The sequence below is a fragment of the Photinus pyralis genome, unplaced genomic scaffold, assembly GCF_008802855.1.
Source record: "Photinus pyralis isolate 1611_PpyrPB1 unplaced genomic scaffold, Ppyr1.3 Ppyr1.4_LG5, whole genome shotgun sequence".
Taxonomy (NCBI): Eukaryota; Metazoa; Arthropoda; class Insecta; order Coleoptera; family Lampyridae; genus Photinus; species Photinus pyralis.
In genome coordinates this window covers 18,064,513-18,089,188 of record NW_022170596.1, presented here as the reverse complement: position 1 = coordinate 18,089,188, position 24,676 = coordinate 18,064,513, and the positions used below count along the sequence as shown (strand labels likewise).

The following is a 24,676-nucleotide window of genomic DNA, read 5'->3' as shown; positions in this document are numbered from 1 at the left end:
TTGCGCAATGAATCGAATAAGAAGTGAAAGGATTGTATTTTGAGCTCACCATCAGTGTCTCTTGTTCTTGCTCTTGCTCTTCAAGCGCGCAATGAGGATTTACGTTACGTAGGTACCTACTGTTTTGTGGAACCACAATACTGAAATGTATTCTTTAGTATTTGTAATTTGCTAGCTTTCTAATTTTTTTACAGCTTTTCAAAAACTTCATATTTACTTCAACTATTTTTAGCAATGGTTGCTTGCCGTGCTATGCCTATGCCTCGACAAAAGATTACGTTTAATGTTGATCATTCGTTTGTTATACTTCTTAAAACGCTGTCGGATGATGTGCATCACGTTTTATTTTATGGCCGAATTGCGTCGCCTAATGTTTGAACGTTTGTTATATTTATAATGCTTAAGCTATAATGTGGCACCTATTTACACAAATGTATTGTGATTTTTTGAATTCATGGTACCTATTTGTAACATTTTAAGAAGCACGTATTTCTAATATCTAATTAAAAGTGATTTCTTATTCTGTGTTTTGGAATAAATCTGGCATTTTTGATCTATAAATCAGCTTATACCCTCTACTCTATCTAGTGCGCTTGGTTTTGTTTTACTTACTCCAAAAAACATTCCATCTACTCTTGTGACAGGAAGCTAAACAATGAATTTTCTTGCCTCCTCTTTTTTTCTTCTCTAACAACAAATTAATGAAAGGTCGGTTTACATCCCACTTGACAAGCAATGTTAAAAAAACGTTTGGTACGTTAAACGAATGTTGCATTTTGAAACAACTCAATTAAACAAAACATCAACGTTATACTAACGATACTTGAATTGCTTTTCTTTCTAAACCGTCGTTACGACGTTTTTGTAATGTTAAAAATTGTAACCTTTTGGACTTGCGTCGCTGCAACCGGACATTATTACGTTAAAATAACATTCAGAAGGCTAACGTTATACCAATATTACTTTGACAACGTTTTTATGCAAAACCTTGTTGCGATGTCATTATAATGTTAAGTAATGTGATGTTATTAGCGTATGTTGACGGAACCATACATAACTACGTTAGTTCAACTTCTAAAAGCTTAACATTACAACAACGACATTTTGGTACTGTTAAGTTGCACAGTTACAACGTTCTTGTAATATTAAAAATGTGCCTTTGGGCATTGCGCAACGAAAAAATAGCTGGTCGGTGACTCATCACTCGGTTTAGCTTCATTTACAGTTTAACATGTTTGTTGAATGTTGGTTTTCTGTGAATTGAGTGATGTGATTCAAAATAAGTGGAGGATAGTTTGAATTAAGTGCTTAAAAATTGTGGAGTTTTTTGGGTTAGACATTGGCGATTGTGGTTTTTTTCATCAAGGATGAACGACAACGACTTCAACAAATAAGCTGAATAAGCAATCCATTTACCTACGGCGATTTTTACGTGTTGGATTTCTCTTTGTATTTTCTACTTTGTACGCTTATCTTTTTATTTTACATCAAACAGTTCTACCAGGGTAAAAGTAAGTAAAAGACGTAAATTATTTTATGGATGTATAACCTTACTTTTATAGAATCTTCCACAATGTCTTTTTCACCAAAACATGACGCGTTCGTCTTAAAGGAACATTATCGAAGTGCAAGTCTACAGGATGGAACATGGACGTATTCCATTCAGTCATGTCGCCAGCAATTCTATCAAGAATTTCCTGATATCCAACGTTTTCCTACAAGGTATTTTCCATTTACAAATACTCCATGATGCCGAACAACAGTTTTACGATGATCGATTAATTAGCAGAGGACTGTGGTCACCACGTTCTCCAGAACTAAGCCCGTTAGATTTTTTTTTCTGATTTTGAAATACAATATTTTTCGAAATCGTCTGCCCATCACTGAGGAACTTCAAAAAGCAATTGAAGAGGAACTAATGAACATTACACCAGTAATGTTAGAATGAGTTTTCGATGATATGAAAATATGTGTGTAACTGTGCATTCTTTATAATGGTGGGACATTTTTAACAATTTTGTGAAGTGATTGATGTGAATGAAATAATTTTTTATACATTAAATTTCTGGTAAAAAATTATTTGAATTATTTTGAATTTGAATTTTTTTACATTGTGCACTTTAGTATCAAAGTTCAAAAATGTTTATTAAAGTACACAATCTGTGGCAATACTAAATTACGTTTATGTCATCCTTGTACGTTGACGGCCGGTATTATAAAGCCAGACTTAACTTTGTTGTCAGCTAACGGTGTTGTTAAGACATTCCTTAACAACACTGTTAGCTTACAACATAGTAAATATGACTTTAATAATACCGACCGTCAATGTATAAGAATGATATAAACGTAATTTAGTATTGTTTAATAAACATCTTTGTACCACGTTTATACAACATAAGAGAGTTACATCGCATTGGCGTTTGTTTCAAACGTTCAATTAACGTTAAATGCTGATGTTATAAAGTGTTATATGATGTAACGTTTGCTAAACGTAGGTATTTAGACGTTACAGAGAAACGTTCTTGAAGGCGGACATTAGCAGTCGCGGTGACGTTAATAGTAAGTTAATAACGTTTATTAAACGCTAATGTTGCACAATTTTGTCAAGTGGGATACAGCCTAGAGTTATGTATGTTTCGTGTTAAAGATATATGTAGATTTGTACCTTGTTTCCCATGAACTTATTCTTACATTACATCCACCATTTCCTCGTTCAAAATAACGAATAAAATTAGAAATAAGTTCCTTACTTTTTCTTGGTAAATCCGAATGCATTTTTGGGTTATACGTTATACCCCTTTTGCCGCAGAATATCGCAGTGAGATTTACGGAAAATACGCTTCTGTAATTGTTCGTTATGAAACTAACGGATTTTTTTATCGTATAATGTAGCAAAAGGCGATAAAAGCAAACGCACAGTTGCCAAATTTGACCGTGTCGCAATGTAAACGTAAACTACCACAATTTCGGTAGACAGGAAACCTGAAAACAAAAAGACCCTTTTCAGTAAAGGTTTTTGGTTTTATTTTTTAGATAACGCCACAAATAATTCCACCGTTAATGTGGTTTAAAATGATTTTTTTGATTTTGTCCTGACCAAAATGGCGAGACCGAAATGTTCTGCCCCGACTAAGAAATGAAAGGATTGTATTTCGAGCTGCCCACCAATTTCTCTTGCTTCTTCAAACGCGCAATGAGGGCTTACGTTACGTACTGTTTTATTTATTATCACAATACTAAAATGTATTCTTTAATCTTTGCAATTGCTAGCTTTCTAATTTTTTCACAGCTTTTCAAACATTTCATATTTACTTCAACTATTTTTAGCGATGGTTATGCTTGGGCGCTGTTCAAGACCTAGGCCTCGACAAAAGATTACGTTTAATGTTGATCATTCGTTTGTTATACTTCTTAAAACACGGTCGGAAGATGTGCATCACGTTTTATTTTATGGCCGAATTGCATCGCCTAATGTTTGAACTTTTGTACCTACTTATATAAATGCTAAGCTATAATTGGCACCTATTTACACAAATGTATTGTGATTTTTTGAATTCATTGTATTTGTAACATTTTAAGAAGCATGTATTTTGTAATATCCAATTAACAGTTATTTCCTGTTGAGTGTTTTTTTAATATAAACCGTGGTTTTAGCATTTTTGGTCTATAAATCAGATCTGGTTATATTAGCCATACTCTTTTTCTAGTAGACTTGGTTTCAAGTACTCCACTCTGGTGATCCGTTCTGTGCTCTTTTCGTTTTTTTCTACCACTACCTTCTTAAAATGAGTCGAGTACAGAGTTATGTCTAGTGTGAAAGGTATCGATTAGTAGGTACATGGTTTCACATGATCATGTTTTTACAATTATATTCTTAGTCATATGTCTGTGCATCAAACAGATCGAACTTGAGATATCAGGGAACCGCCAACTGATAACTGCACCAATTTCACTATTTGGCTTTAATGTATAAGTGGAACTACCTATCTTTATTCAACAGAAGTAGATTCTTGTTAGGAGCCGTAACTGTATAGCAAAAGTGAATTAATTTTGGAAATAAGATATAGCAGCCAAACGTGTCTAATTGTCAATTTTTTACATTCTTAAAATTATGGAAGGTAGTTATACACGAGCAATACAGTAGGTACTAGCTCGTAACAGAATTAGAGAAGAGTGTGAATGGTTTAAATACTTATTAGGTACTTATGTTCTTCTTCTTTTTTTATAGGGTAGCAAAAGTTAAAAACCTTTTTTTCATTTTAGGAGTTGTTATAAGCGCCAACCGCTGTGCAATTATACGTCTAAAATGTGCATTTCGGGCGGACCACCCTTTTCTCTTGTTTCTTCAATGTAAATTTGAAAATTTAAGAGTTACGATTTTTTCGGGACAAATTGCAGCGCCTACAAATGCCATTAGCTAAAACATTTCGCAAGAAAAAGATGCTATGTCTATAAAATTTCTCACTGTGAATAAAAATATATACCTATACTTACCTATGATTGTGTTTTTTCCTTCTCGCAACCTGAATCTATTAATTTTTAGTGCATTTTCTTACATAAACTTATTTTAATTTTATAAAGTCAATGCACAAAGCTTGTTGAAACGTTGAGTTCTGTAGCTATAGTTGTAATAGTTGTATGTGTTACCGGACAAACCCGATTTTAGGACAAACTAGTTTGGACTAGGATGATCTAGATTTTCCTGAGCGCCCTAGGATAAACTAGTTTGGCCTTATTGATTACAGGCTGAACTGGTTTCGCCTAACAGCGTTAGGATAAATCAGATTGGCCTGGTTGAATTGTTAGGCCGAACTAGTTTCGCCGGGTAGTGAACGGATAAACTAGATTCGCAGTGTTCAAGGCCAGGCCAAACCCAAGCAGCCCGAAGGGGAGGGTTGCAAGTCTCGACGTGCTCGTCGCATTACATTGTTTGTTCCTCCCTCTCACTTGCTCAGTCAGTATCCGGGGTATGTAGAGTGCGAATCTGAGTGCGTCTTAGTTGTTATTTGGTTGTTCGTTGTGCGTTGCACCGTGCTTTGGAGTGTGTCGTGTGTGAATATTATTGTTATTGAGCTGAAAGTGTGGTAGGTACCAGTAACGTTTACTTTAGTAGGTGAGACTATGGAGGAAGATTCTGTTAATGGTGGGCATAGCCAGAAAGAATGGAGAGAAAGGTTCATGACTACAGTTTTACAAAGCGAAAACGATAAATCAACACATTTCAACGTATTGACAAAAGATAAGTACCAACAACTTATAAATGAAGTCGAAACTGCTGCAAACACAGATAAGAAGACCCCGTTGCAGCAGAGACGCCTGAAACGATTTAGTGTAATTGACATTGGAGGGGTAAAAAAATTGGTGGCAGCCCGTGAGAGAAACGAAAACATCAAGTACTATCTGACGGTCGATGAACTGTACGATGTTATCGATGCTGCTCACGTGGCAGTTGGTCACGGTGGCCGTGATAGAATGCTTGCCGAAACGTCAAAGAAATATGCCAATATTACGAAGGAAGAAATACAGCTTTATCTGTCAATGTGCCAAGTATGTCACATGAAAAAAAACAAAAAGAAACAAGGTTTGGTCTCAAAACCAATTTTACATTCGGAAATGAATAGTAGGTGCCAAGTTGATCTTATCGATTTTCAGACTCAACCAGATGACAAATTTAAGTTTATAATGGTTTACCAAGATCACTTAACAACATTTGTTTTGCTTCGTCCATTGCAAAGCAAAAGAGCCGAAGAAGTTGCCTACCAACTGAATGACATTTTTTTAACTTTAGGAGCCCCGTGTATTCTACAGTCTGACAATGGAAGGGAATTTGTTAATAAAGTTATTTCTGAAGTAACACAGTTGTGGCCAGAGTTGAAGATTGTGCATGGTAAACCGCGGCACAGCCAAAGTCAGGGCTCAGTAGAAAGAGCCAATCAAGACGTCGAAAACATGCTTGCATCTTGGATGGCTGATAACAAGACAACAATGTGGTCGGAGGGGTTACGGTATGTACAATTCATGAAAAACAGAGCTTTCCATTCTGGTATTAAACAATCTCCTTATAAAGCTATGTTTGGTATGGATCCTATAGTCGGACTCTCTACTTCATCTCTGCCCTCTGAAATTTTCAAAGATATAAATGATGAGGAAGATCTGACAAAGGTTATAAACAATAACCTAACACCTGCAAGTGAAACAGCTGATGATATCTTAATGAAAGAAGATGAAAATATGGTTCAGGCTCATACCTCAACTGACAATCAAATAAAACATTCAAGAAAAACCGCTGCTGAAGGTCTAAGAAAGCAAGCAAAAAAAATGAAATCCCACAGTGATAAGTCACATCCACCAGCCAATATTGGAGATAACGTCATGATACCCATTCCCGATGTGGACAAGTCTAAAGTTGACCTAATTGGCGTTGTTATTGATATCACTGATGAGGGGCTGTACAAAGTTGGAACGAAACATGGAATTCTTCAAACACTATATTGCAGAAACTCTAGTATTACTTTGAACCCCCACACCCCGGCTGCTTGGGTTTGGCCTGATCTTGAACCCGGCAAAACTAGTTTATCCGTACGCTACCTGGCCAAACTAGTTCAGCCTAACAATTCAACCAGGCTAATCTGATTTATCCTAACGCTGTTAGGCGAAACCAGTTCAGCCTGTAATCAATAAGGCTAAACTAGTTGATCCTAGGGCGCTCAGGAAAAACTAGATCATCCTAGTCCAAACTAGTTTGTCCTATAATCGGGTTTGTCCGGTAACATATGCATAAACAAGCAATAAATTACTTAGGCATAATCAAAGTATAGGCACGCGAAAAACAGCGAGTATGTCGATAGTCGAAAAACTGTCGCTATATATGTTACTAGAAGTTTTCCAGGTAGGTAACACTGTCAAGGACCATTCAAGTATAACTAAAAGTCTGCTAGTACATACACTCCTATCAAAATACATACCTAGGTACCTACTATTACTGCATTGGTATAGCAGGGTTGGTTTGATGTTTGTGAATTCAATGGTTTGTGTTGCTGCTTTTGAGCTTGTCAAACCTGATCCTCAAGGCATATGTTTTGCATAAGCAGCAGTTGAAACTAAATGATGGGATCGTCAATCAATAATTTTTAACCCTCACTTTGTATATTCAACAGAAATAATTCAAATTAATAATTAGGGAGTATATTGACCGGATATGCGGCAACGTTATACAATTTGAAGGAATGTTTCTATTGATTAATTATCAGCGGCCAACATAATGAACTCGGTCTGGATGTTGTCTCATCCTGTTGTTAAACTATTGCTTGAAAATATTCAGTCTTCAAATAACACGCTTTCCATGTGTTTAATATCCGGGGGGATATTATTAAACTGCACTGAGTGGAGAACGGCCTCATTCCCCAAATTATGGCCTGGACGCTCAGATGCGGGTGAACTAAAGACGTTTTATTCAATAGTCCCTTTATTCTACTTTTTGTACAGTTTATATACAGAATGATTGTGCACATTGCAATTACCTACTCTACATATTTTGATGACAACGTTATTAATAGTATACAATTTCCTACAACCCATTTCCTAATTGCTCTACATAAAACCTACGATAATAATTTATTGTTACTCTTGCTTAACTGCTTACTTGCCAATTGTTGTAATGCAACTATTCTAGGTCGTATTTACGCGAAACTAAATTCTTGTTTGATGAATATTAAACATTCTGCCGACTCGCGACAGCTCCAACGGTGTTCTGCCCTTGTGTTTCTGGTTGAGCATATATTATTGGTTCCATCTTTATGTCTTTTGTTGTTTGCCGGGATGGTTGTTGTCGTCGTTTATACCAGATATAACCTCCTCCAATAGCCAATGATGCCGTAATGATTATTATGGTAGTTAGAGTGCTCGTCATCATTGAATGTGTTGTTACTTTCTGCCATGCAGTTTCCCTAATGTGATTTTGTAGTTCTTGCTCCTTATCCCTTAGCTGGTTCAACTGTTCTCCGGCCTTCACTACAGGTTCTTCCAGTGGATGTACGTGGTGTGGGTGCCTCTTGGTATGTTGAGTACTGATATTAACGTGTTTGATGTAACTGCCGAGTACCATTATAGATTTATCTCTTCTCGGGTTTAAGATGCTTTGCCTCGTTTGTAGTCGACAATCCTGGGATAGGTTGATGATTCCCGTATTGTTTAACATAACCTCCTGTCGACGTCCGTTGCATATGATTGCCACTCTTGTGGGTTGTTTGTTTTCCATGTAAAGTTGTTTCCATATGGTGCTGGTAATTGTATGTTGTTGAATGTTACAATTGCTGTTCTCCGTATGGTTGTAAATTTCCCTTATGATGCAGTTAGGGCTGTCTTCCATCTTTTTTACTACTGTAGGTGCACATAGAAATTTGTGCTTCTCTATCTTAATGCTGTTCTTGAATTCTTCGTCCGTTAATTCGAAGTATAATTGATTGTTGTAGTCAACGCTAATTATGTTGTTGTCTGTACTTAATTCCCAAACGGTTGAATCTTCCATCTTTAAAGGAATGGGGGTGATCTTCATAATCACGTATTCCGTGATTTCTGCCACCACAAACACTCCGAACACGCGTATGTGACTGTCATTCCGTTGCACCATTGTTCGTTTTATTGGATGTGCCAAAATTTCCATGCTACTGGGCAGCTGTTGTTGCGCTGTTAAGATTACCTTCCTGATGTGGGTTTCTGACAGTAAGTCGTAAAAGCTCCCTCGTTGGTAATGTACTTTTAGTACTTTGTGGTAGTGATTATAAATTTCATGGTTGGTGGTTATTTCCTTTTTCCGTTATGCAGTGCTGTCCTGAGCACTCGGTTCCTCCTAAAATTTTTCAGTCACTCACCCGTTATTCCCTTTTTCGGATGGTGCTAATTCCTTAGTTCCTTTTTCAGACGTCTTTTTCCTTATTTTGACGTCTTATCCGGACCGTCCATCCATAGGTCGCTGGTTCAAATCCGGCTCGAAGGACCATGTTTAATATCCGGGGGGATATTATTAAACTGCACTGAGTGGAGAACGGCCTCATTCCCCAAATTATGGCCTGGACGCTCAGATGCAGGTGAACTAAAGACGTTTTATTCAATAGTCCCTTTATTCTACTTTTTGTACAGTTTATATACAGAATGATTGTGCACATTGCAATTACCTACTCTACATATTTTGATGACAACGTTATTAATAGTATACAATTTCCTACAACCCATTTCCTAATTGCTCTACATAAAACCTACGATAATAATTTATTGTTACTCTTGCTTAACTGCTTACTTGCCAATTGTTGTAATGCAACTATTCTAGGTCGTATTTACGCGAAACTAAATTCTTGTTTGATGAATATTAAACACCATGTGTGTGATATTTGAAGAGCAAAATATTATTAGTTTCAACTTCACCATCGGAGCAACATACAGTATTACCTATTTAAAATAGTTACATAAAAAATCTCTTACTTTATTATAAGCTGCAAGATTTCTGGTGCTATCGATACTATCTTCTAATTGCAAAATTTTTAGCTATGAACATGGAACTCGATAGCCTTATAATGCCATTTGATCCAGAAGAGTTGATAGTGTTTAAGGTTAATCACTCATTTCTGTTACTTCTTCAAATACAAGAAAAACATCATGTCACCCACAATTTGTTTTGTGGAAGGATTGCTTTTCCTGAATATAACAGTTAACTAGTAGTCTTTTGAGCGCATAGTGTTAACATCAGTACTTGAATTGTTAATCATTTAACGTTTTTTTTGTTAACAACCGATTACCTGCTATGAATAATATCCTAGGTGCAACAGGTATAGGTACTTATATACCTATGTTTGTTACGTCCAAAGATGAAATAAAAAACCTTTGAAAAAGTAAACCAACCGTTTATTTTTCACCTATATAGGTATCCTTTTTTTACCGTAACTACGCCCAATGCCTACTACCCAAGTGTGTAACAGCAAAAGGTTACTACTACTAGATATTGGCGAAGATGGCGGAATAAATTCCCAACGTATTCCTTGTACACTCAGATCTCACTCTTTAGTAGCCGTTGCCACGCAGAAATTCGTTCTGTTATCTGAATGAAGAACCTTGGGACATCCTCTTCTATTAGGTAATATATCTTTTAATCGCTATCAAACATTAACCTTCCCTGGACATGCCGTTGATTATGAACAAGTAACATTTATTCCATATCGCTGCTCATACCGTCGTTCCATCATTACTCAGAATGGCCCGTAACAGTTCATCCCAGTCTCGGCAAATGGTACTCTTATTTCAAATCTTCATTTGGGTAGATCTTTGGTGTGCAGGTCGATGCTTTACTTATCTTGCATTCCATACATTCACACCTTCTTCACCAAATTGTTGTGTGCGGTAACAAAATATTTATTTACCTACTCTCTCGCCCTAACCATTTGATTTCGCCTTCTGATAGTAATATCCAATAACCATTCGTGTAATTCTTTGCCTAGAGTCAAGTATAATTGGGTTCTTTCTTCCATCATTCAAACTGATGAGTTCTAATCGACCTCCGGACGCATATGAGACTGTTTCTTCATTTCTGGTGTCATGTCATAACATCTACGCAGTTTAAGGGTTGTTTATACATTATTTAAACATAATCTATCAACGAACTAAAAATGTTCACTGTATTACGCAATTTACAATCCCCGCACTCTAAGTATGCAGTAAGTGATAGTTTTATGGCCATTTGCACCGACAGATTTAAGTGGAGCTTAGCTTAAGCGTAGCTTAAAATCCATGGCAACGATTATTGAAACAGTGGTTGCCATGGACTTTAAGCTACGCTTAAGCTAAGCGCCGCTTAAATTTGTCGGTGCAAACGGCCATAAATAACTTGAAAAATTGAGCAAGCCTAAACCATATGGAAATTTATTATTCAAGGGCAGTTTAAGGGTTGTTTATACATTATTTAAACACAATCTATCATAGAAATAAAAATGTTTACTGTATTACGAAATTTACAACCCCTGCACTCTATGTATGCTGTAAGAGATAGTAGTTTTAATAACTTGAAAAATTGAGCAAGCTTAAACCATACGGAAATTTATTATTTAAGCGCAGTTTAAGGCTTGTTTATACATTATTTAAACATAATCTATCTTAGAAATAGAAATGTTCACTGTAATACGAAATTTACAACCTCTGCACTCTAAGTAAGTATGCTGTAAGTTATAGTTTGAATTACTTAAAATATTTAGCAAGCTTAAAGTATAAGGGAATTTATTATTCAAGGGCAGTTTAAGGGTTGTTTATACCTACATTATTTAAATTCTTCAGTTTCTCCATTTGTCAATTACCCTTGTCAAAATGTGATGTGTTTTTTCTTTAGATCTTTCCTCGATAATGATAAGATAATAGTATTTAAAATTTATGCATTTTCGAAAATTTTTAAAATATCAGAAAACGCATATTCAGGAACCTAGCTAAGTCCGTTAGTACCGTCATTGTATTTATAAATACAATGGTACCGTCTATCAATTTGTTCAAGTTACTGAAAACACAATTAATCATGAACATAAATTTTGTGAAGTGTGGATCAAACGAAAAATTGTGGTTCTTTAGTAAATTTTTGGAGAACATATTCGCTTTGGTCCTCTACTCAACCAAATACCAAATAGTATTTTTCGACACATTTACAGGTTACATTCTCTCATTGATTTTAGTACATAATTTTTAAATTTTGAGATCTGGTATTTAATTACGGGGATAATTATAACCTCGTTTGGATAGGAAACAGTTGCTTTCTATCAGGTTCAACTACAAAGCACGTGCTTTTTACCGCTACTCCAAAGTAATATTTATGTTTCGTAAGGAATTTGCAGGATTTTGTAAGTACATTTTCGTAAAACTCAACCCTGACTGTGTTCAGCATGCATTTGATGTGTCATTAACAGACCTGCTAATTATAGTTTGTATCTATATTATACAAACAACCATTTTCAATAAAACTCCTTTTTAGCAATGATCAAAAGAAAGAAGTGCTCATTCGGACCTAAGCAAAAAAGTGTCTTCAATGCCGATCGCCCATTTATGATCTTTTTAAATTCACTACTTGAAGATGAACAAGTGCTACTTTTTAGTGGACGAGTTTTGAAACTATCAAACTTGTAACAGCATTTTGCAATAAATGTTAGTCATGTTTTGGAATATTCTACCAAAAAAAAGCCGCAGGTCTTTACTTTACTATTTATTTGCAACCCACACCAAAAACGTGCATTGCCAGCACACCCCCTTTAGAGAAACATATATGAATAGGTATTATTGAAATTTGCACACCTTGAGGACATAACAAGGTAGGTAGGTACCATATAAATATTGAAACCCCTCGCCTAAGTCGATGCGGGGGTTTAGGAACAAAGGGTTTATCGTGCACAGACTCTACACAATGCAACTCTAACGCAATAGTTAGCTTCTTTCACACTTTAGTAGAGATTAATTTATTTAATGTGGTATCATAAATGATATGAACATTAAGTACCTACTTATTTTTGCAGAAATACATTCAAGTCACCATTTTAGTAGTGCAACTGCTTTCAGGAAAGATCATAAGAGCAAAAACATGCGGTTTCCCACGTAAACAGAAGATTGTCTTCAGAGCCGATCGTCCATTTATTATATTACTAAATGCACTGCTTGAAGATAAACAAATGACACTTTTCAAGGGACGAGTTTCTGAACCACCAAATTTGTAACAGCTTTTTTATTGCAAATGACTGATATTAAAATAAATGTTTATAAATATATCTACTATACATATAGGACCGTTGAGTATAAAGCTAATTGACAGTACCTACTTCATCGTAGTGAAGTAGATTTATATGTGACGTGTGCCTAAAATGAGATACTTAATGTATAGCAAAAAGTAAATGTAATATTCTCTAGAGTGAATAATCAATAAACATAAATAAAGTTACACTACTTTCCCCTGGTAATTGATATACTAGATACCACATACTATACTACTAATATAAGTACTGGTCTTATAGATTTTGTGAGTGTAACTTAAGCAACTTTGTGGACATTTCCGACTCTCATATCTGTACTTTTCAGGCATGATCTTGGTAAAGAAGAAGGCCCGCCGTTTGCAACCCAAAGACAAAATTATCTTCAATGCCGATCACTCATTTACTATGTTGTTAAATTCAATGCTCGGAGACAAAAAAATGATACTTTTCAATGGACGTGTATCTGAACCATCAATCATATAAATAATCTTATAGGTACCTAGGTACTTTTATTATTCAAACTTTTGTTTTACTTTAAATAAATGCATGGCATTTGCCAACTAACGAACGTTTTACGTGCGCAATGAATTTCGCATCTAGTATAATATCAGCAAGATGTGTCTTTTCAGCCATGAAACTCAAGAAAGTAGTGAAGAAGCGTCGATTGCGACCCAATGACAAAATTGTCTTCATTGCCGATCGTTCATTTATTATGTTTTTAAGTTCAATGCTCGGACCCAAAAAGATGATACTTTTCAATGGACTACTATCGAAACCATCAATCTTATTAATGCCATGAAATCTAATAGGTACTCACTTGTCTTTGTTGTTTCATTTTAAATAAATGCTTCACCATTCTCGTTCATGTATTGCAGCAATATCCAATATATAATGATGATCTACAAAAAATTATGGACTTTGCCTCTTTTCACTCGAATTTTTTAAGCCAACCTCAGCCTGTAAATGGCATTTTAACATAAATTGTTAAAAACTACGATGACACGCAGTATAACCTTCCTTTTTTACCAAAAGTCGACTACACCAAAATTTCTCGGGAAAACCCCCTTTCTTATTAATTTTGGGGCGTGGAATCCAAATCAATTCGTACTTTTTCGATCAGACTTCTCAATCAACGGTTATAGACTAGAAACCAATTTCGAAAGAAAATTCAAAGGGCTGTAACTTTTGAACTAGTAGGCCAATCTTGGAACTGTTTGAAATTATGGATTCTACAGGCCACATCCTATAAGAAAATTTTTTTCCGGGTCGATTAGAGACAATTTTTTTTTCGGGGCTCAAAATTATTAACACGTTTCTCTAAATGGGGTTGATGTTAGGTTGTTAAAAAATTCTGTTTTAATTGAAGTGTTTTACAATGAATTTATCATTTTTTGTCGTAGCATGAAAGTGCTGAAATACAATGATAGGCGACGCATCTCGTGTGGATTGTATATTTTGTTACTTTTAATTATCAGGTGCAATTTAAAAAAAACTGTATGGTAATTGATTTTCGAGAAAGGAGTACTGTTTTTGTGGTGCACCTCAGAGCTAAACCCCCCCCCCTTCGTTACTACACTAATACTTTAATCCCGTAACCTATGCAATTCCACCTGGCCCGTAAGTACCCAGTCCGCTCCTGGACACGCCAGCCCTTAAGAGTTTACTTGAACAGTCCGCCACTCATTTTCTACTAACACAACTATTGTATTATTTATAACATGAGAATAAACGTATTTTGATTGATTGATTGATTGAGCTCCGACGTTTCCTTAGTTTATTTGGAGATCTATCTTCTTTGTACGACCGACTCTTCTGTACCCACTGCACCCAATGTAAATTTCCATAAGAGCGCCCGCCATAAAAACTCAAGTTGTTTTTAAAAAAAACTTTTTTTAGGAACTATTTTATAAATTTAGACCTTTATCTACAAAATGTTCGGACTATTTTTTCAAAAAAGTTTATAGCAACTGGCTACCGATTGTTTAAAGATTAGATGTTTCGCACCGATTATTGCGCTAATCTGTTTTATTTTTTTACTCTCGATCAAGACGATTTATGGAAAAAGTAAACCGACAGTTTTTTAGATAAGTTACTTCTAAACATTACCCCTATATCACAAGAGTTAAAGTATATCACAGTTTGCATTTTCTACATCCATCCACGTATCTTCAATGGTGTAGAAGCAGTTACATATTAAACATTTTTTTATTTCCATAGGAAATATACCGAGGGACTTGCAGGTTTTGAGTTTTTTCAGGAGCAAGTTAAAAAGGTAAGTTCCGGCGAATATGGGAGACCTTTTGTAGAAGGAGGCTCGCAAAAACTGCCCTTTTGTTGAGTGCCATGCCCATGGATCTGAGCATGTGTCCTGAGCGTTTGTTTATACTTTATTGGCATACAAGTTGGTTAACAGTTTGTATAATAGGTAGATGGCAATATGTTGTTAAAATAAAAAAAATTAAAAAAATAAATAGATATTGTGAGTGTAGCAGCTTCTTGTAATCAACTAACGATCGTTTTGCGTGCACAATAATAGTATGTCCGCAATTTTTAATAATAAGATGTCTCTTTTCAGCCAAGAAGGCAATAAAGAAGCGCAAATTGCGACTCGATGACAAAATCGTCTTCATTGCCGATCATTCATTTATTATGTTATTAAATTCAATTCTCGGGGACAAACAGATGACACTTTTCAATGGACGAGTATCGAAACCATCAATCATGTAATATTATTACTTAATGCAATATATGAAATCTAACACCTTCTTTTACTTGTTGTTTTATTCCAAATAAATGCATCGCCTTTTTCTTTTATGTATAGCAGCAATATACCTATACTCAATAGTAAATGGATGAGATGAACCTAAATCTATTTAAAATTATTGACAATGCCTCTTTTCGCTCTTCGCCCTTAACTGCTTGGTAAAAACTGCTATAACATGCCAGCCCTTATGACCGTTTGCACCGACAAATTTTAGCGGAGCTTAAGCGTGGTGTAAAATCCATGGTAACCATTGTTTCAATAATCGTTGCCATGGATTTTGCTTAAGCTAAGCTCCGCTTAAATTTGTCAGTGCAAACGGCCATAGTTTTAAACTATTAGGTGTCTTTATATAATCAGGCACCATAAGAGGCCATTTCAACTACCTAGTTTTACTACTACTAATATACATAATTTTTATGAAAGTTCTAAGATATTTTCCAACAATATGTCAGACGCCCAGTAAGAGAGAGCCTCCGAAACGTCTGCATAAGCAGTATGAAGCCGGATCTATAGCAGCAAGCCAGTATGAAATGATAGTATTGATAGTTTTATATAAGAAAAAGGCGTAGAAATGGTACAATAACAAAGAACCAAAGACCGGGCAGACCATCAACACAACGACCCGAGAATCGAGGATGCGTTATCTAAAATTATCATAGAAGAAAGTTTCACTAAAAATCTCAACGTGCTAACAGAAATGGTCAAAAACAATGTGGGCATGTGATGACGATTTCAAATTACTGTGTATTAGGATTGTTCGTTGGAAAAATCTACCTTATCTCTACGGAAATCCGGAGGATTGGCTCCCCTTCATAAGACTATATGAAGAAACGGACAAATAGTGTAGATACAGCGACGCATGTAACCTCCAGAGGTTGCAGAAATGCTTAAGAGGTGAAGCGATGAATCTAGTGAAAGAACTCATGGGTGTACCCGAGAATGTACCAAAAATGTTTGAAAACTTGGAGATGAGATTTGGTCGTCCCAAAGAGATCGTTAATAGTTAATGAAGAAGATCCAAAATAGACTAACTATAAACATCAAAAAAGACCGTCTGCGGCGGATGTAAATAATGTTACTACCACACCACCATGAATGCTAGCAGAGTTAGAAAGCTCGTTCACAATGATACTATTTATGTTTGAATGCTGGTCACAATGTAGGGAGCTTCAGGAAGGACAGATGCGGAAAGGATGGATGTAAAGGGAGGACCATAGGTTTTACAGGAAGACATCAGGAAAAGAGGAATGGAGAGAAGATGAAAATCCTCACTGCGATTGACACCTTTTCAAAATACTCACTAATAGAGGAGAATTGTGAAGAAGTTAGGAATCTCGGGAAAAAAGGTAACTTATAGATATGAAGGCATTGGAAAAAAATTTTGGAGAGAGCGGGCGATGAAGTAATGAGAATGGCACAACCGAATCACAAGGGTTATCACTGGACGAAATACTGACAATGGATCATTTAGAAGAAAAACTACCACGAATTAGTTTCAGACGTGGAATATCCAAATGTCAGAGATCGTTTGGAACTCAGTAGTTTAGATGATGGGAGAAAGAATCCAATTATACTTGACTCTAGACAAAGAATAATTACACGAATAATTGTGGAATATTACCATCAGAAGGCAAATCCTATGGGTAGGAAGAGAGTAATTATAATAACGTCGGATAGAATGTTTTGTTATCGCACTCACGAATTTGGCGAAAAAAGTATGGCGTGAATGCATGGAATGCAAGATAAGTAGCTAAAGCATAGACCTACACATCAAAGATGAAACAAAGATCAATTTTTTACAGATTTCCTTTTGTTTGATTATTTTTTGGGCGGTGAATGGACAGAAACGTGTATAGGTATAGTTAGTAATAATTTAGACCTAATAGAACTAAAGTGTTAAAGCTAAAGAAATATGAGCTGCAATAAATATTTAAAATACCTTTGTCAAAGATCTTTAAAGGCATTCCACAGAATGCTAAAAGAAACATAAGCAGTCGGTAAGTTATACAGTTTAATTTACGTTATTTCCCTATTTTAAAATTGTCTAGACATTAAGTGGTGTATCAAATTTATTGCGTATCCAATACCATACCTATCTTTTTAGCGGTATTATTTAGATTCGTTACTAAAATAGCGCCAATTGTTTGTGCCACTGAACCCTCAGCTGGCTTTTAGTTAAACATAATTGTATTTTATAAAAGTCAATAATCGAAAAATTAACTTACATCAAAGGTACGCAGCCTTGACGCTCCCCATTTGCTTATTTTCCATAGCAAGGAAAATCACAAGGAATTCTAAAATATGCAAATAAATACGATCAAAAACACTAAAGAGTGGAGCTAAAGAGTCAAGTTCAGAGACCTACTAGTAAATAATGTTAGGAAAGGAGAGAACCTGCGATGAATTCGTTATGTTTGTTTTGTTGCCGAAGTTAAAATTTGTGCGTATGTAAGGTTAATGAATTAAATTGTTTGGGAGGTGAGTGTCTTTCCCTTAAAATTCTTGACATAAACAAGACCTTGAAAATTCAAATTCTAATTAAGCATCGATAAGGGTGCTAACCCCAACGCAGTAAACACGTATAATTAATACACTTTGGAGGCCGTTTTTGTTTGGTTTATTATAAGAGAAGTAATTAAAACCGCAGCATTTCAATTAATGGCATTTGAACTAAGCAGGGGTGCGTTAAACTCGATAAACTCTTCATTAAATACATATAATTTTAAGTAACATGTTTGGGAGGTGGCGAGGAGGATTCTTTATACACACTTTTGGTGTAAAGATCGTCTGTTTTTTGTATACCCACTACACATCAAATCACTTACAGATTTTCAGCATTTGGCTTTCAAAACATCATGCATGTAGCAAAAGATCGGAGATGGTACAACATCCACAAGACCTAAATGCCGCTTGAGCGCGTTTTATAAATGTAGGTAGTTATTCAATTAATCAACAGAATGTTCACAGTGAAAATAAGGTAAGTTAATAAATAGATTTTGACTAATGAAGAAGTCTGTGTAAACATATGCTACTGATTATAAATTGGTATACTTTGATGGGGATCCGTATTTCATCTTTAAATCTTTCGCTCATCCTGAAGCTTGCTAATTTTGATTTGATTAGAATCTTCTGCCTCAGACGCTATACCAACCTGCTGGATCGGCCCTCTCATTACCTTATGCCCATGTGACTTGGAGCCCATAGAAATATGACCTGAGATTCGGAAGACTTTCGATGAGAGGATCTAGAACTTAGATACTATCATTTGAACTATAGGGTGTCAAAATAGTGTATGAAATCTAAGGCGAGCTTATAATGAATCACTGACTATCACGAATTTTGTAGGCATTAAGGCAAGTAATACCAGACTAAAAATTCCGTATCTCAGTCGATATGACGCACAAAAAGTGCGAAAATAAGAACAGATTAAAAGGAATTTTGGTTCTTGTATATGTGGGTGAACAATTGTAGCTACGTGGCAAGTTTATGGCGTTGGTCGGACGAATAATAAATTTTTTTGGTAAGTTTCGTTGAGAAATATTCCAACAGACAATCTATTACAGTGTACTTAAAGATAATTTGGAAAAGTTGTTAACCTCTCTCCAATTGCTCGACTGTAATTCATTCATGAAATTAAAATCAGCTCAGTCTGCTTTTATGAGTGTTCTATAAAAGCGTAACTACCGAAATAAATAAAGGACACTGATTTTATCTCGTTTTTGCTTACCCTTTCGAGTAGTTTATCACTAACATGCGCCACATGCGTCTCGACGCAGTAATTAGGTACAGTTTCATAGTTGAATGCAATCTGTAATTGAGCAATTGATATAATAATACTGACACGTTCCTGTATCGAACAGATTACGAAACAACAGAGAATGTATAGCGCAAGGTTAGTCTATAGCAATTATGCCACCGTGGGTTTATGGGTATAATTATTTTATTACCGCACACTGTATCTAGTTCTAGATGCATACTTTAATGACGGCTTTTGTGAGAAACTAAGTGTTTTTGCCATTTCTTCCAGTTTTTAATTATCCTTTTCATCCATTTTTCTCCTCTCCCCCCATCGACCAGCATTTCTTTTCTGCTTTCTCTTGTTTTTTCTGCCTCCTTAAATTCCCATATCATGATACTTTAATGCCAAACTTAGTGGTTGTTTATGGTAAACTTTTAGGACTCTGAAATTGGCAATAATAAATTGCTTTTTGAAGATAACTGAAAAGTGTTTGCCACTGGTATCCATACAAACTAGGCGACAAATCTTTCCTAGGCGGCACTAGTGTCGCCTACTTCCTCACCAAATTACTCCTTGATTCTGTTCTTTAAATTATTATCCATTTTCCCATCACCTTCCATCATTTTCAATACTTTTTCCCTTTTTTTCCGCTTTTTTTACAGTTACATCGTCCCTCTTCGTGTTCTGAATCCCATTAGAGTTTCCTCTTCTTTGCACGCTGTATGTAAACTCAGATTTATGCAAATTTTCAATGAATGCTAACCCAAAAGTAATGAAAGAAATACGCTCGTGCGCGTATTAAAAGTAATCCCGTTTAAATTCAGTAGGTACAAAGATAAGGAAGTGAGAATCCCTACACGTGTAAGGGTTGGAAACTTTTATTTACTTGTAACAAACACAGTATACGATCTGGGTATTCAAAGGACCTAAATTAATAAGACTAAATTTCATCATAGTCACGTGTTTAATAAGATCACGTTCGCCTTGCGATTTACGAAACCATCTTGTTAAAGTCAGTTAAAGTTAGTGTTAGATAAAAAAATAATAGGCGGCGTATTTCATAGTTTAGAAAAGATTAGAATTTTTACCGTAACTGTCACTTGTAATAACGCTCAATCTTGTAATCAATAATATCATTTTCATTAAAGTTTAACGTTGAATTATATTAGGTTATGGGCGCAGACCTTCGTTTTAGTGTTTTTTCCGTTTCGAATTGTGTATTTGTGACGTGTTGTTAAATCCACACATCAGCAGCAGAATGGATTTAGCAAAGCACATTAAACCATTGACTGGTGAGTCAGACTGGCCAATTTGGAAAAGGAAAATTCGTGATTTACTTGATTATCATGAGGGAGCGTTAGATGTTATCGATAAGAAGCTAGAGAAACCGACTCCGCTTAGTGCTAATCCAACACGAGATGAAGAAAAAGCATTTAAAGCTACAAGCGATCTGTATCGAAAAGCTAATAGTTATGCCAAGTCAATGATTACAAGTACAGTTTCTGACACAGTTTATCAGAAAATCATGGACAAGGTTACGGCGCATGATGCTTGGGAGGCGTTAAAACAGCAGTTTGAAGCTACATCCAAAGATCAGCTGTTCAAGATTTGTACAGAGCTATTTTCATTTGGTTGGACATCGGGCGAGGATGTTTCCACACACGTAGCCAAGCTCAAGAGTCTATGGACCGAGCTGAATAACGGGTTAAAAGCTAAGAATGAAAATCCACTCCCAGATCTACTATTGGTATGTAAAATTTTACATATTTTACCTAGTAGTTTTGAGAATTTTAAATCGAGTTGGATGCTGTTAACGAAAGATGAGGTTAAAACATTCGACGAATTAACCATGCAGATTATTATTTTCGAACGAAATATAAGACAGCCTTCAAGTAATGATAGTGATAAACACGTAGCCTTGTTGGTTAAGTCAAATAAGCAGACAAAGAGGGGTACAGACAATTTCAATTTTGTATCGAAACTTAAGAAAGAAGATACCTGTAATTACTGTCAAAAGAAGGGTCACTGGGTGAGAAGTTGTAGAAAATGGATCGCAGATGGTCGTCCTAAACGTAGTAGTAGCAGTAGTAATGCTGAAAGTAATGCTGCAGAGTCTCAGGTCGCTTTAGTCTCAATAGATAATGAAGTTTTAGCTACTGAACCAAATTCAGAGGATTGGTTTGTGGATAATGGGGCTACTAAGCATGTAACTAGTCGTTCTGATTGGTATTGTACGTTTGATGAGTTTAAAGATCCGCGCACAATTAAAGCAGCTGGAGAAGAACGTTTGATTGCTATCGGGAGCGGTACTATCAAGGTCTCTTCAATTGTCAATGGGAAGAACCAACATATTTTATTGAAAGATGTTTGGTACGTTCCGAAAATTTCGAGAAATTTATTTTCACCATTGGCTGCCCATGATAAAAATTTAAACAGTGAATTCGGATCCACCGTAACCACTTGCTCGTTTTTGGTAAACGGCATCATAGTGTTGAGTGGTATTCGAGAGAAGTTTGGATCATTGTATAAGGCAAATATTAGTCCAATTTTGTCCCAAAACAGGGCATCAGTAAAAATAGTAGAAGCAAACGATCATTTACAGTTATACCATGAAAGGTGGGGTCATCAGGATAAGCGTTACGTCAAGAAAAAGCTTGAACAAGAGTTTAATCTTAAAGTTAAGTTTGATGATACAATATGTGAACCGTGCGTATATGGTAAGGCGCATAGACTTCCATTTGGTAACAGAAAAAGTGCCTCACAACCGGGAGAACTTATTTCGGTCGATGTTTGTGGACCCTTTTGTGAGTCTTTTCAGAAAAAACGTTATTTAGTGGTATTTAAGGACAGTTATAGCAAATATCGTTACGGTTTTATTATTAAGTATAAATCTGATGTCAAAATAGTTTTAGAACAAATGCTAACGCATGCAGAAACTCAGGGTCACTTCATTAAAGAGCTACTCAGCGACAATGGAGGTGAATTTGACAACGCAGATGTTCGAGAAATCTTGCAGAGACGGGGTATCACACAGCGATTGACAGCACCGTATACACCACAACAAAATGGCGGTAGTGAAAGAGAAAATAGAACAATTGTCGAGATGGCACGTACGTTCAAGTATTCCAATTCTGATGTGCAGTTTCCGGACGCGATTTGGGCTGAGTTAGTTACAACAGCGATCTACATTCTGAATAGGACTGGGAAGTCGTCAGAAGATGGTATTACTCCATATGAAATTTGGTATAAGAAGAAACCCAGGATAAAACACCTTCGAATCATCAGTTCGGCCTGCTATATCCATGTTCCAGATCAGAAAAGAAGAAAAATGGATAGAAAAGCTGAAAAAGGCTACTTAGTTGGTTATGATGGAGATGAACGATATCGAGTGTACGTTCCAGAGAAGAAATGCGTTGTTTTATCTCGAGATGTAAAATTTAATGAAGTAACTCAAGAATGCGAAGAAAAAGAAAAAGTATTTTTCAGGAATAGATTGTCAGAAGAAGATGAATCAGAAAAAGAAGACCAGATTGATAAACCAGAAATTACTCAACCTGAAGGCAGCACAAGAACTAAAGAAAGCAAAGAAGAAAGTGATGATGAGTGCAGTAGTGAATATAACAATGAAAGATCGTTACGTAATCGAGAAATTATCCGCACTCCAAAGTATCTTGAAGATTACGTTATGGCGATGATGACAGAGCTCCATCCTCAAACATATGAAGAAGCTATACAAGATAAAAATCGTGCATCCTGGAAAAATGCCATGGACAATGAAATGGCTTCCTTGATGGAAAATAGCACATGGGAATTAGTAAAATTACCCACAGGTGGTAAAGCAATTGCTTGTAAGTGGGTTTATAAATTAAAATTAAATCCAGACGGAAGTATTTTAAAATACAAGGCAAGATTGGTCGCAAAAGGATACAATCAAAAGAAAGGTATTGATTACAATAATACTTTCAGTCCAGTTGCAAAGTTGCAAACTATTCGTTTGATACTTGGTATTGCTGCAACAGAGAAAATGCATTTGGCCCAATTTTATGTCTCAACTGCATTTTTATATGGAGAGCTGGAGGAAAAGATCTTTATGAAACAGCCAGATGGATACGATGATGAGTCTGGTAGAGTCTGCCTACTCAAAAGGAGTTTATATGGACTAAAGCAGTCGCCTAGATGTTGGAATCATCGTATTGGAAAATATTTACAAAAATTACAGTTTAGAGCCAGTAAAGAAGAACCATGTATGTTTGTTAAAGAGAAAAATGGTGCTAAGATAGTTTTAGCATTATATGTAGATGATGGTCTTATTGCTGCTACTCATAAAGAAGATCTTGAAGAATTTATCCACCAACTTAGAACAGAGTTCAAGATTACCTCAAATGAAGCAACATATTTCTTGGGTCTTGAAATTGAAAAATCGCAGAATGGAAATATCAAGATTAGCCAGAAATCGTATGCTCAGAAACTACTTGAGCGTTTTAATTTTGTTGAATGCAAGTCAGTTTCTACACCAATGCTTTCAAGTTCAGGAAGTTCGAATTCAGGGAAAGCATCAGAAAAAGAAGTCATATTTCCATATCGACAGGTCGTTGGTGCGATCATGTACCTTATGTTAGGCTCGAGACCAGATTTAGCCTACAGTGTGGGATTTTTATCCAGGTCATTAGAAAACCCTACTATTGATGATGTAGCGAGAGCTAAAAGAGTCCTTAGGTATATAGCTGGGACTATTGATCTTGGTATAGTATATCAAAGTAACGCTAAGAAGGGAGCGTTCGAATGCTACAGTGATGCTGATTTCGGTGGTTGTAGTAAAACAGGTCGTTCAACATCAGGAGTACTGGTCAAATATGCCAATGGAGCTGTTTCTTGGATTAGTCAGCGACAAGGTTCCGTAACAGAATCTACAGCTGAAGCAGAAATCGTAGCTGCAAGTGAAGCCGCAAAGGAAGTTATTTGGCTTACTCGACTTTTGCAAGAAATTACATTTTTAAAGGAAATTCCAGTTATCCAGATTGACAACGCAGCAGCTGTTAGACTTTCTGAGAATCCCGAAAATCATCGCAGAACCAAGCACATTCAAAGGAAACACTTCTTTATTCGTGAGCATGTTAGTGAAGGCACTTTGGTTGTAGAAAAGGTTTCATCTGAACATCAGGTAGCTGACATTATGACCAAGCCTCTCGCTCAAACAAGATTACATATCCTTTGTGTAAAGATGGGACTTGTATAATTATTAACTTTTATCAAACAAGGGAAAGTGTTAAAGTCAGTTAAAGTTAGTGTTAGATAAAAAAATAATAGGCGGCGTATTTCATAGTTTAGAAAAGATTAGAATTTTTACCGTAACTGTCACATGTAATAACGCTCAATCTTGTAATCAATAATATCATTTTCATTAAAGTT

The 24,676-nt window shown here is 35.8% G+C and overlaps 2 protein-coding genes and 1 long non-coding RNA gene across 4 annotated transcripts; 2 read left to right on the top strand and 1 right to left on the bottom strand.

The window, feature by feature from the left end:
* Positions 1–5,121: 5,121 nt before the first annotated feature.
* LOC116170602 (KRAB-A domain-containing protein 2-like) lies at positions 5,122–6,633 on the top strand. Its single transcript, XM_031487106.1, has one exon. The coding sequence runs from the start codon at positions 5,122–5,124 to the stop codon at positions 6,631–6,633; it is 1,512 nt and encodes a 503-aa protein (XP_031342966.1).
* Positions 6,634–7,711: 1,078 nt separating this feature from the next.
* On the bottom strand, positions 7,712–8,629 carry LOC116170601. Its single transcript, XM_031487105.1, has one exon. The coding sequence runs from the start codon at positions 8,627–8,629 to the stop codon at positions 7,712–7,714; it is 918 nt and encodes a 305-aa protein (XP_031342965.1).
* A 3,165-nt stretch (positions 8,630–11,794) lies between these two features.
* Positions 11,795–15,530, top strand: LOC116171494. Of its 2 annotated transcripts, none has more exons than XR_004145458.1 (3): positions 11,795–12,336; positions 13,090–13,259; positions 15,340–15,530. It is a non-coding gene; the product is annotated as an uncharacterized LOC116171494 (long non-coding RNA). The 2 variants fall into 2 exon arrangements; XR_004145457.1 differs by lacking the exon at positions 15,340–15,530 and adding an exon at positions 13,394–13,624 and having other exon boundaries at positions 11,797–12,336.
* Positions 15,531–24,676: the final 9,146 nt, after the last annotated feature.

Bases quoted from the DNA above. Each gene is read 5' to 3' on its own strand.
- LOC116170602 (XM_031487106.1), top strand. From the start codon at position 5,122: ATGGAGGAAGATTCTGTTAATGGTGGGCATAGCCAGAAAGAATGGAGA.
- LOC116170601 (XM_031487105.1), bottom strand. From the start codon at position 8,629: ATGGTGCAACGGAATGACAGTCACATACGCGTGTTCGGAGTGTTTGTG.